We start from the raw sequence: 17,017 nt of genomic DNA on the forward strand, positions 1-17,017 counted from the left end.
TTTATTTAAGACTTTACCCCCAGTTTCTGAACATTTCAGATGTGGGAAAGGGTGTTTAGCATGCCCATTAGTTTTGGAGACTAAAGTATTTCAGCATCCTAAAGGATTAGGATCTTGAAATTTGTCAAATTTTATCAATTGCAACTCCTAAAACACCATCTATTGTATCATATGCAAATGTAATTTACTAGACCTGTCAAGGTCCATATCCTTGAACACATTTCTAGAATTAGACCTAATGTGCAAGAAGCATCGGGTCTGTCACAACATTGGGGTGTGCCCCCAATGTTTATTTGGTCAGGCTGGCTTGGGATATAAGGAAATTTGGCTGGTGTTCAATGTTCCCTCTAAGCTGAGTTGTTCCCCTGTTTCCAACCAGAGACCCTAGAGCATGCCTCTCTATGATAAAATAACGAAGCTTATCCTGGGTTTGAACCAGTGAACTCACAGCAACACGCCGCAAAGCAAAATTGGAAAGAAAATAAAGAAAAAGATTTTAAAAGCAACATAGTTCCAGTGGATTGTTAAAGCACACAGAAAATAACAAAACTAACTTCCTAAATACACTTACTGCAGAACAGTTCTTAACTTCTTAAAGTTCTAGCAAACAGTTCAAAACAAGCAGAAAATGTATTATAGTTGTAGCATATAGCAAAAGGAGGTACCAGGAGTGATGGAAGGGGAATAGGATTGGAATAGCCTGGTTGAATAGACTATATTTTATAGAAAAATGCCTCCTGACCCCCTTCAACCAATCATCATGCTGTCTCCAAGGGACCTCCTGGAAGATGAGCATATTTCAACTGCTCAGCTTCTTCCAGCTGAAACCAGTGAGCTAATTACGTAGTAGGCCTAGAAAATGGCCGTGGTGGATTAGGGGGGGGATAGCTAACACCTGTTGTTGGTTGGGCAGTGCAGAGAAAAAAAATCAAGTGGAATTTTACTCAAAAGATGGCTTCTCTCTTGACATCATAAATCAATCCTGACAAGTGGAAGATGCAAATTTGGTCATGCTGTCCATCCAAGGACATGATTTAGCCACTAGTTCTTTGTTATTAGTGACATGTACATAGTTACATATAGAGGAAAATATCTATGATGTATTTAAACGTTCAGGATGTGTGTATAGCTAGAAAATATTTATATAAGGGTATATTTAAAGGCTATAGACAGCTGATCCACTTTTTGTTATCACAGATCCCATTGGTGACAATGGAGGAGGCTTAGTAAGGTCAACAAACCCAGTGAGTTTAGGTTTACTTTTCAGCACCTTCTTAAGCAGTGATAACAAATCCACTGCAGTGGTTTATTTCTGATATACAACACATACAAAGAAAAGTTATTAGCAATCACCTACTAGTATAAAGTCAACCATTTAGGAAAATTAGACCCTGGGCTTTCACAAGGACACTCTGCTCTTGCTGCAGATCCTCCCACAGTTGAATCATTGGGCAGAAACTTTCCTTGGTGTTAGCTTTAAGTACATGATATAGGATATTTCCCTGCATATGTAAGATACATGTCATTATGTATTTGTAAACGACATTTACATGAACTTGTTTGGCCCCTTGAATTATACTACTTGTGACAGGGATAGGTCAGTGAGAGAACCTACCATGTGTGGGTATGTTAAGTTGCTTCTGACATATGGCAACCCTACAAGAGCATCCACTTACCTGAGGCTAGAAGGTGCACCTCATAAAGAAAGCCCTGAGGCACTGCTGGAAGTGATAGAATGGACAAATAGGTCTGGGAAAGACAATGCAAGCCCCCGGTGGAAACAGTGTGGGCTAATGAACCTGGAGGAAGGGGAGTCAGCAACTATTAGCAGCAACTGGGAGTAGGTGGGGTGACAGGCCAGCTGCACCAAGGTGCTTGTTAAGGCAAGGATTAAAAGCAGCAGCCAGACACTCCTGGGGTGTGGCTGATGGAATCGTGAGGGGATCGAGTGAACCATGAGGCAGGAAGGGTACTGTTAACTGGCCCTCTTTTGCCCTTCCTTTGTATGAAGGTTTGAATCAATACCTCTTACAGAACTGACTTGAGAGTCCAGCATGTACTTGGGGGAACAGGAACAATGGAATCGAGACCCTTACCCAGCTTGCTACAGGTTGTCCAGGAGGTGCCCGGTCCTGCCGCTGTACTGGCTCAGCTAGTTACCAGGGTGACCACACACTGGAAACGTAGTCTGGAATCAAGTCAAATAACAGAGCCAAGGGTCAGAAAGCCGGGAAATCAGTCCAAGGTTGCAGGAGCAAGGAGTGGCTGCTACAAGCCAGGAGCAGATCTGAGCTTGCACTGTTGCTATCATGCTGAGGCAGGTGCATGGGGTGTTTATGAACATGTCCTCCCTTCCCTGGGAGTCAATCTGCCAAGACTCATAGCTCCTCCCATTGCTTTTGCAAGAGCTGCAGCCTGGCACTCTTCCTTCACTCTTGCATATTCAGCTTCTGGCATGCCCTGCATCTGGGGCACTCAGGAGGACTTGGTGGTAGGGTTGCCAAGTCTATCTTCGCCGGGAGCGGGGGGCTCCCGGCCAGCATCTTGTGTGTGTGCGCACGCGCTGCACGCACGTCACCCGAAAGTGACGGGAGGACGCCAGGCACGCTGGGGGCAGGGCCACGGCCATACAAGGGAAAACCATAGAGTTTTCCCTTGTATGGCTGTGGCCCCACCCCCAGCGTGCATGGTGTGCTCGCGTCACTTCCGGGTGATGCGCACGTTGGGGTGGAGTTCCCCCCGGGGCCCAATCCAGCCGGGGAACGGGCCTCTGGGGCGGGGGTTACCCCGCCCCCCGGGGGGACTTGGGATCCCAACTTGGTGGGGATTCTGGCCTTGGGGTGTCTTCAACTGGGGGTGCTGGGCCAGGCTCTGGACCAGTCTCTCCTTTTGGCTGCAAGTCCTGTGTAGCTGCTGGGGCCCCTTCTCCCTCAGGTGCTATTGAAGGTTCCTCTTCTGGGCTGACTCCAGAGGAGGCTGGGTTGCTCCATGCCTCATCTGAGGAATTGTCAGCCTCAGCAGAGCCAGTACCCACGACAGCCACACTCCTTCATTATTTATTTGTTTGTTTGTCTATAAATTAAATTTATGCATAAGCATCCTATAAGATGTTCTTGCAGCTTCATTGCAGGCACGCCACCAAACTGGCTATATTGTGCTCTGGGATAGGAGAAATCTTGATTGCAGATCTCCTACGTATTGTTTAGTCTTTCTCAAAGGAATTGTATTTGTGAAGAGATATGTCCTAGAAAATGTCACTAAGGAGAAGAAAGTCATTACAATTCTGGAACATACTTCTTTATATTTACTCCTGATAGTTAAAAGTAATTCAGTTCAATGGCATATTTGTGCAGTCCTGTTTATAAAATGCCTATCTCAATGTTTTTCCTTGTCTAGAGTTCATTGCCAAGGCTCCAACGTTTGGCTTGCTGGGAAATCAGTATGAAGACGCTGTTTCAGAAGTTGTTAGTTTTCCTTTTCTTTGGAAGTTTCTTTGGGATTTTTCTTCTGCAGAAGTTCTATAACTGGCTACCGGAAAAGAAGGGTGAGACAGAAGGGATAATGATGTTGAGGGAAAAGAGCCTGACTGAATTAATATTTGAAGCCCCCAAAAAGACCAATTTCAGTTTTAGCTAATCATCCCTTTTGAAAAGTACTGAGTTCGCCGCATGGAGGACTCAGACGATGACATACTGTAGCACACGTTTATTGTACTTAACACAGACAAAGACTAACTCTAAAGGCCGGCAGGCCAACTAAGTGCTCTTGCTTGTTTGAGGGCTCAAACAGATAAGATGATCACTCAACTCAGCCCATCCGTCAAATGCAAAATATAAATTCTGCAAAGGTTTGTTGGTGTTTTAACAACAACAGCAACAAAAAAAATTCAACCTCCACTTGATTTTCATATTTGGAACCAGTCTACCATTTTTGAAATTCATATTTTAAAGGAAACAATATGTGTTTTGTATTGCATGGATGGTCAGAGAGGTGTGATCTTCATCTTATCTGTTTCAGCCCTCACTGAATGGCTTTGGCCTAGTGCAAAGTCCAGGCTCACCCCCCCCAAAGGTTCCCCAGTTCTCTAGTGGTGCTGTGAAGGCAGCCTATCAAAATATGTTGTCAAAGGCTTTCACGGCCGGAGTTCACTAGTTGTTGTAGATTTTCCGGGCTGTATGGCCATGACCTTGGCATTGTAGTACCTGATGTTTCGGCAGCAGCTGTGACTGGCATCCTCAGACATATAATACAGAAAGATGGAGTACTCTCTATGTCAAGGTGGGAAGAAAAAATGGTAGGCAGGTAATTTATATCTACTCAGGAAGGTGGGGTAGGGCTGAGTCATTATCTTGTAGGAGTTCCCCAGGCTGTGACATGCTAATGGAGGAGCTTTCCTGAAAAGGTTCTTTTGCTTTCCTGAGGAGGTTCTTTCACCACCCTCGGCAAAAAAGAAGCATAATCAAAACATTAGTGGACTGCGCAAGACAGATATGTGAACCGCACTTTCTCAACAATTAACTAAATTATCTAAACCACTCACTTCAAGCAAATGGCTACTCCAAGAATTAAATCAGAAGAGCAATTAAACCAGAGGTAAAACAAACAACTGAAGAAAAACAGTCGTGTTTTTGCCATATATCAAAGGAATCACTGATCAGATGGGAAAACTTATGAAAAAACACAACCTACAAACAGTATTCATACTCACCAGAAAAATACAACAGATAATACGATTGGCAAAAGACAGAAGAGACCCCCTCACTTCTGCGGGAGTAGACAAGAAACCATGCAGCTGTGGACAGATTTATATTCGGACCACATAGCGTAGCATTTAGACAAGAATAAAAGAACATGAAAGACACTGCAGACTGGGCCAACCTGAAAAATCAGCCGTGGCTGAACATAGCCTAACTCAAACAGGACACAGTATCCTATTCCAAGACACTGAAAGGCTGGACAACACATCCAATTACCATGTCAGATTATACAGGGAAGCCATAATTCATAAACATAATTTCTTTAAAAATAAATAGGGCATGGTTTCCTGTCCTGAAAAACACAAAACGCTCTACATCTTACAATAGCACTACAGATAAGATTAGAATTTCAACAACCAATCCATATGCAAAAGAACCTCCTCAGGAAAGTTCCTCCATTAGCATGTCACAGCCTGGGGAACTCCTACAAGATAATGACTCAGCCTACCCCACCTTCATGAGTATATATAATTACCTGCCTACCATTTTTCTTTTCACCTTGACATAGAGAGTACTCCATCTTTCTGTATTATACATCTGAGGATGCCAGTCACAGCTGCTGGTGAAACGTCAGGGACTACAATGACAAGACTACGGCCATACAGCATGGAAAATCTACAACAACTAAAGCCTATCAAAAGTTTAAAATACTTTTTTTTCCATTTAAAAGCCTATATAAATAATAAGGGGTTGGATCCAGCACAGATTTTTCATGGGTGCAGGGACTCCTGCCCACGTAATGTACATTTCCCAGCTCTTCCCACCATGACAGCCCGAAATGCCCCTGAATTCTGATGTTGGGGGAGAGGGAGCCCCCATGACGAGGATCTGGGCTGGCTTGGGAGGTGGAGCTAAGAAAGTCATTCTGCATGTGCAAAGTCCTTACACCTGCAGAAAAAATACACTGAAGCCAACCCAATATCATGAAAAAGGTGCTGCCTGCAAGACCATTAACTTATGAAGTAAGATGTTGCCATATATGGTGCTAGATGTTTCCTTTTGCATAGCAGAAAAATGTTCAAAGGGCAGTGCTGCCAGGTTTAGTTTATTTTCTGTGAAAGAGCAGAGTACTGGAGACTTGTGGTATCTGCAACAAAGCACAGTAGAGGCAAGCAAGCATACCTTTAGCAGGGAGCAGGTTCCTGTAGGGTAACTGCAAAGTGTCTCTTCCAGTTGCAACGAACTCTAGAAACCCTTCAATTTCTCTCCCTGCTTATCTCTGTTGACTTAACCTGCCTTTTGCTATGACTTAGCCCCATACCTTCAGCTGGAGGGATTTCACTTTCTCCAAGTTCTGATGGACATTGCATTCTGAAGGCAAGAGATTTCCAGCCATCAGAAGCCATCTCCTTTAATCAGCTCTCACTAGCCAATCATCTAGTACTAGCAATTAGACTAACAAAGGAATGGTCTGCTGACATCACTAACTCCATCAAATCGATGAGTAATAAAAATGAACCAGCCCCTTAATTCATTATCACTCATTATGCAAGTCAGTGCTTTTTTAAAAAAACCACAAATTAATTTCATCCAGACACATGGGTGCTTTCACATATGCTAGATAATCCAGTTTCAATCCATTTCAGCGACTGTTTGCAACTAGATTTTGCCATTTCACCCAGCAAAATCCAGTTGCAAAGAGCATTAAAAGTGGGTTATAAGTGCATAATTTAGTGTGTGTGAAGGCACCCATGGTGTAATTTTTCTGTTCTCATAACTGTTCTTCTAGATCCTGAAAAAGAATGGCTTAAAAGACAAAATGACCGTAGAGATCAACTGAATATCACCTGCCTGAATAAAACTCTCTCAAGTTCAGAATGGAGACTGGAGAATAAGGTTGCCCGACAGCTCTTTGTGGTACAGAGTCTGAGGGTGATCTACTGCGAAGTACCCAAAGTTGGCTGCTCCAACTGGAAGAAAATCCTTCTACTCCTCACACTCAACCTTGGCAGAGACCCCTCTGAAGTAGACCAAATTGAAATCCACAAAACTAGATTTCTGAAGAGATTGAGTTCTTACCCTTCTCAACAGCAAATGGAGTTCCTGAGCAACTACACTAAGGTGATGTTCACCAGGCATCCGCTTGAAAGACTGGTATCTGCATACAGGGACAAGCTCCTCCATAATGAGCCTTACTTTAGCACTGTATTGGCAGATGAAATCAGGGCCTTGTTCAGGAGGAACATAAATTCCACTGAGCGAGTGACTTTCCAGGAATTTGTAGAGTATGTTGTGACAAGGAAACACAAGGATTTGGACATACACTGGAAGCCAATGTTTGCACTCTGTGATCCCTGCAACATTCATTATGACATTCTGGGAAAGTATGAGACATTGGTGCAAGATGCCAAGCAAGTTCTCAAGAGAATTGGAGCTCCAGAAAATCTGTACTACCCAAATACCAAGATGTATAGTTCAGACAAACGGACTAATGAGAATATCACCTGGAAGTACCTGAGGCAAATCAGCTGGAAAAACATAGAGAAGCTCAAGGTGCTTTACCAGATGGATTTCTCTTTGTTTAACTATTCTTAAAACATTAAAAATGAAACTTTGCTCTATGGTTCAATCACATTGAATATATAAAAAAATATTTTATATGATCATTTCTTTTCAACCATGCCAATAAAATCAAAATCTCATTTGTACAGCATATTAAGTGTGGGAGGGTTTGCTTGGAGCCATAGAAAGCACTAATGATACTGCGTTGTGGAAATGGCCTTGGAACAAGCCAAACTGAGTAGTCCCTGTGGAGCTACAATGTAGAGCTGCCCCTACAAACAAGGGGCACTGGCTCACCCATTGCCTCATCCTGCAAAATGATGACAGTGAAAGGAAGAGGTAGTTGGTGCTCTGAAACTGATCATCATTGCCAATGAAGGATTTGAGCCAAGCGGCCCCATAAACATTGGCAGAGTTGCTGGAGCTTGTGCCACCTGTTCCTCACCACTAGTGGCGTCTAGGGCAGCAGCGCTCTGGAAAATTTCCCTGTAAATTAAATGGCCAATCTGCCCCTGAACTGTAGTAAACTCCACTGTTTGTTGTATGAATGAGCTGTGTGTTTGCATTCTGATCATGGGACAAAATGTAAAATTAGTCTAATAGCTAAACTGTTCTAGAGTACTATTTCATTTTAAAATATATCCTACAAACTCTCTGCCCAGCCCTTGAAGCTTTTCCCAGCAATCCAAGGCAAATCCTAATCTAGGGATATTTGTCTATCCTCTTCTTTCACTGTCTTCTGCCAGCAGATTAAGATTTCTTTTTTCAGCTGGCATTCTGTCATGACCTCTCCTTCCTGTCCCATGTTTTATTTGCTGGTTCTGTGGGGGGCGGGTTATAAGAATTTTACTTTTGGTTTTAAATTGGTTTTAATTCTGCTTTTAATTGTTAGGTGCTTGATGCCCCTGATTGGACAGAAAGGTAGAATATAAATTCTGTAAATAAATAAAATGCTTAAGAGCAACTATAATGGGGGAAAGTCTCTGCAAAAGACTTTAGTTAATGGGCAGGACCTTATGGGAGCAAGAAGTTCTCGAAGCATCTTGAATTTAGTCTATGTGTAGCTTTAAAGGTAATAAGCATTTTGAACTGTACTGAGAACCAAACAGGGAGCCAGTACAGTCCTTCCCAAGCCTGAAACAGGCATTCTCTTATATATGCTAGTTAGGTCCCATTCACATGGAGCATTTGCCGCGCTAAAGATACGGATGATAGGCGGATTTTCCGGGTGCGATCACACCACAACATCTGGGAAGCGTAGTGTACCCATGGCTAACCCATGGCTTCTTGCTGAAGATACGAAGTAAAAACTAGTACATATGATGTGCTAGTTTCCGGAAAACACGGGGCAAGGGCGGGCATCTGATCGCATTTCCACTGGAATCCCGTGGCATCTGGCACTCGCCCATGTCCCGTCACAAACCAGATGTTGTTTTTTAAAGGCCCCGGTCACACAGGCCGGATATTGCGGGGGGGAAGCGTGGCTAATTGCCCCGGCGCAGTTTGATCCACGATTACACGATCAGATGCGCCAGCGGCACACCACGGGTCCTTCCCTCAGCGCCGGCAGGTAAACAAGGGACCGGAGGGGAATGCCATGCACAAGCGAGATCACACCATGGGCGTCTGGAGGCAGCCCATGGCAAATGTTTACTAGTACCTTGGAGGTACTAGTTTTTTAATGCACATTGTTGGCAGTAAGCCACAGGTGCACTCCACTTCCCAGATGTTGGGGTGTGATCGCACCCGGATAATCCGCCCACCAATATCTGGTGATCTACTAAACGTTTATTGTATTTAAGGCCGCACTTCACATTTCTTTCTTTCACTGCCATGTACTACGTTTCAAATGACAACAGTTTTTCTTAATACCAACAGCACCACCAGATGGTGGCTTTTGTAGGTGGCTGTTATTTTTAATATAAAAGCCTCTGCTGCGTATTGATGTAAAAGTAATAATAATGTTTTTAAAGATCACAGTTAAGACTATTCCAGTTAAGACGTGCATTTTATTACTCCCCCCACAACATATTCTGATCATTATTTGTAAAAATATGCAATTGTATCTGCAAACAGGGTTCATCAACTCAGCCAAGATGCTATATTCACCCACACACGTTCATTTGTGCAACCAAAATCAGTACAATGATAAATTCCACCAAAATCCTGTGTACCTCATGAGAAGCTGCCTTATACTGAATTAGTATTCACAAAAATAAAAGGACACAGTATAGTAAGTAGAAATCACAAGATGAATGCTGTGTATGAATCATTCACCACCACAATTAATATATAATAAAGTTCAATTTTTAAATTAAAAGTGTATTGTTGTATTTCTTATTTGTAACATCACAATCTTGCAACAACTTCCACATTTTATACATATATTCCATTAATACACAACTGGGAAGCAAAATACTCAATATTCAGTTATGTTTCCACTGCTAAACATGTTTCTACATACAAATATTAATCCAGCCAATTCTATGTTTTATCAAGAAATAACAGTATCTTTCCTCCTGATGCAGCTGGCTAAACATTTAGCCAATTGCATCAGGAGAAAACACACTGTTATTTCTTGATAAGTATAGAATTGGCTAGATTAATATTAATGGTTCCAGTGATATTGATATGTGATAGCGATTTTGATGCACTCTGAAGAAGACAGTCCGCAACAAGAAAAAAACCTAGGAATATTGTCAGTGGTCTTTTTGGCACATTATTAACTTATGAGAACAACAACAAGTGGTTTCTATTGGAAGGTCAACTATTCTGTGATTGTATGGAATGAAATTTTGTGGCAAGGACAGTATCAGTCCTGGATACTTGATTCACTTCTTTGTATGTAGAAAACGTTAAGCAGTGGAAACATCATTGAATGTTTATTTATTTATTGGATTTATATCCCGCCCTCCCCTTGATGGGCTCAGGGCAGCTTCCAACAATAAAATACAATACAATTAAAACAATTTAAAGCACAATTTACATTTTAAAATACAATACGGCATCGCATAATACAACTCTAGGAAGAACCAGATGTCTCAGTGGTTAATGTTGTTAAATTTACGTTTTTGCTTGGAGATCCTTAAAATTTAGGATCTCAAAGAACCCAGGCTACTGATGGAGGAACCCAAGGAAGGGAACGCCCACTGCCTCAACCAAAGGCCCGGTGGAAGAGCTCTGTCTTGCAGGCCCTGCAGAATTGTAACAAATCCTTCAGGGACCTGATCTCACATGGGAGCTCATTCCACCAGGCAGGGGCCATGGCCAAAAAGGCCCTGGCCATGGCAAGTCGGACGTCCCTGGGGCCGGGCACCACCAGAAGATGTTGTTTGGTGGACCTCAGTGCTCTACGGGGCTCATATGGGGAGAGGCAGTCTTGAAGGTACTGGCCCCTGGTCGTATACGGCTTTGAGGGTAAGTACCAGCACCTTGAACCGGATCTGGAATTCGATAGGCAGCCAGTGTAGGTCACACAGCACTGGGTAGACGTGCGCCCACACAGGCGTTGCTGTCAACACCCATGCTGTTGTGTTTTGCACTAGCTGTAACTTCCGGAGCAGAGTCAAGGGCAGCCCCATGTAGAGAGAGTTACAATAATCCAGTCTGGAAGTGACCATTGCATGGATCACTGTCACTAAATCCTGGGAGGTGAGATATGGGGTCAATTGCCTGATCTGTCTCAGATGAAAAAAGGCAGACCTGGCAGTGGCAGTGACCTGGGCCTCCATGGTATGGAAGGCATCCAGGAACACCCCAAGGCTCTTTACTGCCAACATCAGGACCAGTGGAGCCCCGTCGAAGGCTGGGAGCCCAATCCCCTGTCCCAGTCTCATACGACTCAAATATAGGACCTCCGTCTTAGATGGATTTAACTTCAGTTCGCTCTGACGCAACCATCCAGCCACAGCCTGTAACACCTCCACCGGCTCTCCAGGGGCCATATCCGGGTAGCCGCCCATCAGTAGATAGAGCTGGTGTCATCAGTGTACTGGTGACACCCAAGCCCATACCTCCAGATAATCTGGGTGAGGGGGCGCATATAGATATTGAATAACATAGGGGAGAGAATTGCTGCCTGTGGCACAACACATTCCAGTGGGTGTTGCTGGAGTAACTCTCCCCCAAGCGCCACCCTCTGTCCCCGACCTAGGAGAAAGGAAGCTAGCCACTGCAAGGCAAGTCCCCATACCACAGCATCAGTGAGGCGGTGGGTTAACACATCATGGTCAACCATATCAAATGCTGCCAACAGTAGTGCCAATCCGCCTCGATCCAGATGTCTCCGGAGGTCATCCACCAGGGCGACCAACACTGTCTCTGTCCCATGGGTGGAGCGAAAGCCGGACTGGAAGGGATCTAGGATCTTAGCATCATCCAAGAAAGTCTGGAGCTGCATTGCCACTGCCCTCTCTATTACCTTACCCAGAAACAGTAGATTAGACACTGGGCGGTAATTACTGAGGACCGTAGGGCCCAGAGATGATCTTTTTAAGAGAGGACAAACCACCGTCTCCTTCAATCCCCCTGGGAAAGTCCCTGTTGAAAGGGACAAGTTGATAATCTCCCTCGTGGGGGGGATCCACACCTCATCGCCACAAGCTTTAACTAGCCGCGATGGGCAGGGATCTAGGAGGCATGTGGTAGGCTTCACAGCTGCCAGAATCTTGCCGATTTCGTTCTGGGAGAGCAGACTGAAGTGGTTCAGAGTTGGACCCAAAGATGGCCAATGGGCTTCCAGGTCTTTTATTGTATCAAATGTGGCCGGAATTTATTCAACTTGTTAATTGCCCTATGCCAGCTTGCGCCAGGCTCTGAGCTATGTACCTGGGGACATAATGCCATAAAAAAATATAAAACTTTGAAATTCAACAAAAGTGTAGGTTTTGAAAACAAGAATAAAAACTCCATGATGGCATCCTGGAAATTTTCTATCCTAATTCTGGACTACCAGTCCATTTTCTGGGCAAAGGGAGAGGGAACTCGTAATAACAATGCAGAAGAGGAGGAAAGGATGAGAGGGTGCCAGCCAAGGCAAAAAACCATTGCTGTCCTCAGCCAAAAGCCTAGTGGAACATCTCTGCCTTACAGGCCCTGAGGAATTGCATGAGATATAAATATAAATATTGTATAAATCAATATTGTATAAATAGGGAGTTGCCCAAAAAGACTGACACAACTACTTTTAACTTTAAAAGGGGTAACTTCTCTGATATGAGGGGACATGTGAGGAGGAAACTGAAAGGAAAAGTTGAAAGGGTCAAAACCATTGGGGAAGCTACAATCCTAGAACCGGTTCTATAGTGTTATTCCTCTAGGTTTAGAAAGCTGCCTTTTGGAGATAAACTATTGTATAACTGAATTATAGCAGCTTGCTGTAATATACCTTTTATAGATTGGTATCTGAGGCTAACAATGTGGTTATACTGCAGTTCAGTGAGATTTATTTCAAAGTAGGTGTCTAGAGAACTGTAACTGAAGAAATAATGACCCTCAAGAGCCTTACCCAGCAAGTCCTTATTTGAGGCTTGGATTTGAGTTATGATCTATGCCCAACACTTGCTAAAGTTAATTTCCCCCATCTTCTTTTATATTCATAAAGTTCTGGTCACCATACCTCAAAAAAGATATTAAAGCATTGGAAAAAGTCCATAAAAAGGGCAACTAGAATGATAAAAGGGTTGGAACACTTTCCCTATGAAGAAAGGTTAAAGCGCTTGGGGCTCTTTAGCTTGGAGAAACGACAGCTGAGGGTTGACATGATCGAGGTTTATAAGTTTATGCATGGGATAGAGCAGGTTGAGAAATAAGTACTTTTCTCCCTTTCTCACAATACAAGAACTTGTGGGCACTCAATGAAATTGCTGAGCAGTCAGGTTAGAACAGATAAAAGGAAGTACTTCTTCACCCAAAGAGTGATTAACACGTGGAATTCACTGCCACAGGAGATGGCGGCAGCTACAAGCATGGACGGCTTCAAAAGGGAATTAGATAAACATATGGAGCAGAGGTCCATCAGTGGCTATTAGCCAGAAGGTACAGATAGGAACTCTCGGTCTGGGGCAAGTGATGCTCTGTATTCTTGGTGCTGGGAGGGGGGGGCAAAAGTGGGAGAGCGTCTAGTGTCCTGGCCCCACTGGTGGACCTCCTGATGGCACCTGGTATTTTTGGCTGCTGTGTGACAGAGTGTTGGACTTGATGGGCCACTGGCCTGATCCAACATTAGCTTCTCTTATGTTCTCTTATGTTCTAATATTATAATTTATAAGGTCGTTGGTTGCAATCGTTTGGCTTTAAGGTCAGGGCACATAAAAAATTTCTCGTTTTAATAGAAGATTTATCAAGGGATTCATCCATTAAAAATTAAAATCACCTCCAACTATGATTTGACCTTGCTGAAACTGTGTAAGCTTTGAAAAGCATTGTGTTAAAAAATTGATTTGATCTTGGTTTGGGGCATAAATCTTTGCTATGGTAATTGGTTTTTCATTTAGAGTCCCTCTTATAAAAACATATCTACCTGCTGGATCAGATAATGATTTTTCCAATTTAAATCTAGTGGCTTTAGATATTAATATGGCCACTCCACGAGATTTATTCGTTCCGTGCGCTAAAAATGGTAACTTAAACCACTTTAATGGAAGAGCTTTATTGCCTTTTTTATATATAAGTCTCTTGTAATAGAGCTATATTTATCTTTTGTTTTGGTAATTCTTGAGCTATGTGTTTTGCTTTAATTTTTGAGTTTAATCCTCTGCAATTTAAGGTGAGAACTTTTAAATCCTCCATGTCATTTTTAGGGATCCTAAAGTATAAAGCCTTGTTTTCTGGTAAAGTACAAGCATTTTCTGTATTTTGATTATGATGTAATCCAGTGTTGTGAAACCTATTATTGTGAGTGTTGCCTATCATTTCGTTACTTCTCAATAATAAGAACCCTCCCTTATTGGGTGAAAAGGTAAATAAGATATAACAGCAAATATATAAAACTCTTCTTATATATAATCTGTAAAACCTTTTGTATGCATTTTTAATCTTTCTTATTGATGGAAAAAATACCTTTTTGATTATTCCTAAATCCCCAACCCCTTCCCTTCCCAGCAACCACAGTGTGTGAGCAATTGCTCAACACCTAGCTCATGGAGCTCGAACCATGTGGTTACTATCCCATTTATTAATATCCAAAAAACCACATCAGAAGGGACAACTCCCCGAGTCCTAAACTACCCCCCCTCTGTTTGATAAAAGATAACAATTTCAACTGTTGTGCAAAAGCATCTTAATAAATTTATCGGGAAACATTAAAACTCATAATAACTGCAGTTTAACCTTTTAAAGTTCCAATAATCAAATGAGCACTATATTTGTCATCATTAATGGATATCAGTAAAAACGATTCCGTTTGTCAAAGCTTACAAGCTCTGGTATTCAAAGTTCTATGCGGCATCTTGCTGTCATCTTATTCCACTTAAGTGGCGTGTTTTGTCTCTCTCGTTTTCTTTTCCTGACTTGATTGGGATCCAGCTCCATGTCTTCATCTTGTGGCGATTTTGGTAATTGAACTCCAATTGCCTTGAGCAGGATCTCTCCCGATTCTATGTCGTCTGCCGTGTAGGTTTTGCCCTGTAGTCTCACTTGCAAAGTTCCTGAGGGCAACCAACGGTATTTAATTTGGGCTTCATTGAGGCATAAGGTTATTGATTTTAAATTTCGACGTATCTGCAATGCCTCTGGGGGCACATCCGGAAAAGCAAATATATCATGGCCTTCAAATTTGAAGCATCTTTTTTCTTTTGCTGTTTTGAGGACTGCATTTTTCATGCGGAGATCAAGGAATTCAACGAGGATATCTTGTGGGCCTCTGCGTTTGTCTTGTACTATTGGTCCCAGACGATGGGCTCTAGGAAGCATTGGAGCCGCTTCATCCCCGAAGTCAATTACCTTTGTTAACCATAGAGATATAAAGTTTGTTAAGTCTTCAGTGCCGCTTGCCTGCTCTGGGAAGCCTCGCAGTTTTAAAAATCTTTCCCTTGCCCGATGCTCTAGTGTGATAATTTTTTCCTTAGCCCACAGTTCATTTTGTTGAAGCGCTCGAATGTCTTCTTGGTTGGCTATTGCTGACTCGAGTGCTGTCTCCGCCGACTGAGCCACATTGTTCATTGTAAGTTGTAGTGCCTCAAGTTGTTCTGTCATTGGTGCGATCATTTTATTTATATCAGCTAATATATCTGCTTTAAAGCTTGAAAGGATGTCCTTTAGGTCTGTCTTAGTGAGAGCAGCTTGCTCCGACGCTACTTTGTTAGACCCGTTCGCCATTTTGTTTTTCGCCGCAGCAGATTCAAACGGCCCTGTGACGACCCCTTTACTAGGGAGGTCGGGTTTTACTTTAAAGTGTCCCTTTTAGTTTATTTTTCTTTGGGTATCTGGCTGCCACCAGGAATTTTAAGGCTTTCCAACCTCTTACTATAATATATATTTCTATCACTGGGTAGGTGTACCATGGGTCTAGGCATTCATGAAGGTCTATGTGGTCTGAGGAAGGATTATTTGCTGAGCTGGTATACTTGAAGGAAATAGGATTTATTTAAAGAAAGCATCAACACGAGGGCAAACAATGTAAACAGAACTGGGAATGATTTGAACCATGGCTTGGTGTCTCTCACAAGCCTCTCTCCACTGACAGGGATATTTCATAGGCAACTTTGTAACACTTTTCACTGTACTTTTTCCTAGACTCTCAGCTTGTAATTTTCTCCTATAACACAGACTTAAATGTCACTCTTTTCACACACAGGGCTGAGTCTCCTTCAACTCAGAGACAGAACTTAACTGACTTCTGCTTCTCTCACAGAAATCTCAGGACCAACTCATATCAACTGCTTTTACACAGCACTCTCTGCTGACTACTCATCAACTGTCTGTTTAACTGTCTCACTCTAACAGTCACTCCTGATAGACTTTCAAATCATCCACACAGCATCCATTCCAACCCCCCCTCTGTCACTCACCAATCATATCACTTGCCTGAGTCCAGCATTCTAGATCATCATCACACAGCAATATAAACCAAACTTTTAAAGACACACACACAAATAAACATGAAATCGTTACAGGCCCACTTACTTGATTTGAGAAAAAGCAAGCTCAGGGTTCGTGGGTCGCATTTTGGGCTGTGGAAGAGGAACTGGCTCCATTCCTGGAGTTCTCTCGAGTTCCTGCACTTTTGGTTTTGCTTTTTGCCAATCCGCCTCCCAAGACTGCTCCAGGTGCTCCAGCCTGAGGGCTGCTGGGGCTTCCCGCAGTTCGGCCCCATTATATCCTATGGGCCATTGAAGTCAATGGCAAAAACATAGGGTATATTCTGGGGGCTGGAGGGGAGAGGGTTTGGGGGAGAGGCTTCAAAATCTCAGGGTAGCTGCTGGAACCTCTCCCCAAGATACCCGCCACGTTTCAGGAACATTGAAGCAGGGGGTCCAATTCTACGGGCCCCCAAACAGGTTGCCCCCATCCCCTCCATTGTTCTCTATGGTGGGAAAAAAGTTACTGCAAGTCCTACTATATTTAATTTGGGTTACTCCTAGCAGTATGTACTACCTTAAAGTTGAAAATAGAGCAATTGGAAAGAAAGGTGGAGGCACACAATGCTGTTTTCCTTTCCAAGGAAAGGGAATATTGGGGGAGGTGGAGTACAGGAACAGAGAAGTCCTTCTTCTATCCACCATGTAGCTTGTTGTGTGTGTGTGCATGTGTGTGCTAAT

The 17,017-nt window shown here is 43.1% G+C and overlaps 1 protein-coding gene across 1 annotated transcript; it reads left to right on the plus strand.

Moving 5' to 3' along the window:
• The first annotated feature begins 730 nt into the window (after positions 1–730).
• On the plus strand, positions 731–7,292 carry LOC107126011 (carbohydrate sulfotransferase 8-like). The gene is made up of 2 exons (XM_015429504.1): positions 731–830; positions 6,487–7,292. Exons 1-2 carry the CDS (start codon positions 731–733, stop codon positions 7,290–7,292), a joined length of 906 nt encoding a protein of 301 aa, XP_015284990.1.
• The last annotated feature ends 9,725 nt before the right edge of the window (positions 7,293–17,017 follow it).

Source organism: Gekko japonicus, unplaced genomic scaffold (genome assembly GCF_001447785.1).
Source record: "Gekko japonicus isolate JY-2015 unplaced genomic scaffold, Gekko_japonicus_V1.1 scaffold251, whole genome shotgun sequence".
NCBI classification, from domain to species: domain Eukaryota; kingdom Metazoa; phylum Chordata; class Lepidosauria; order Squamata; family Gekkonidae; genus Gekko; species Gekko japonicus.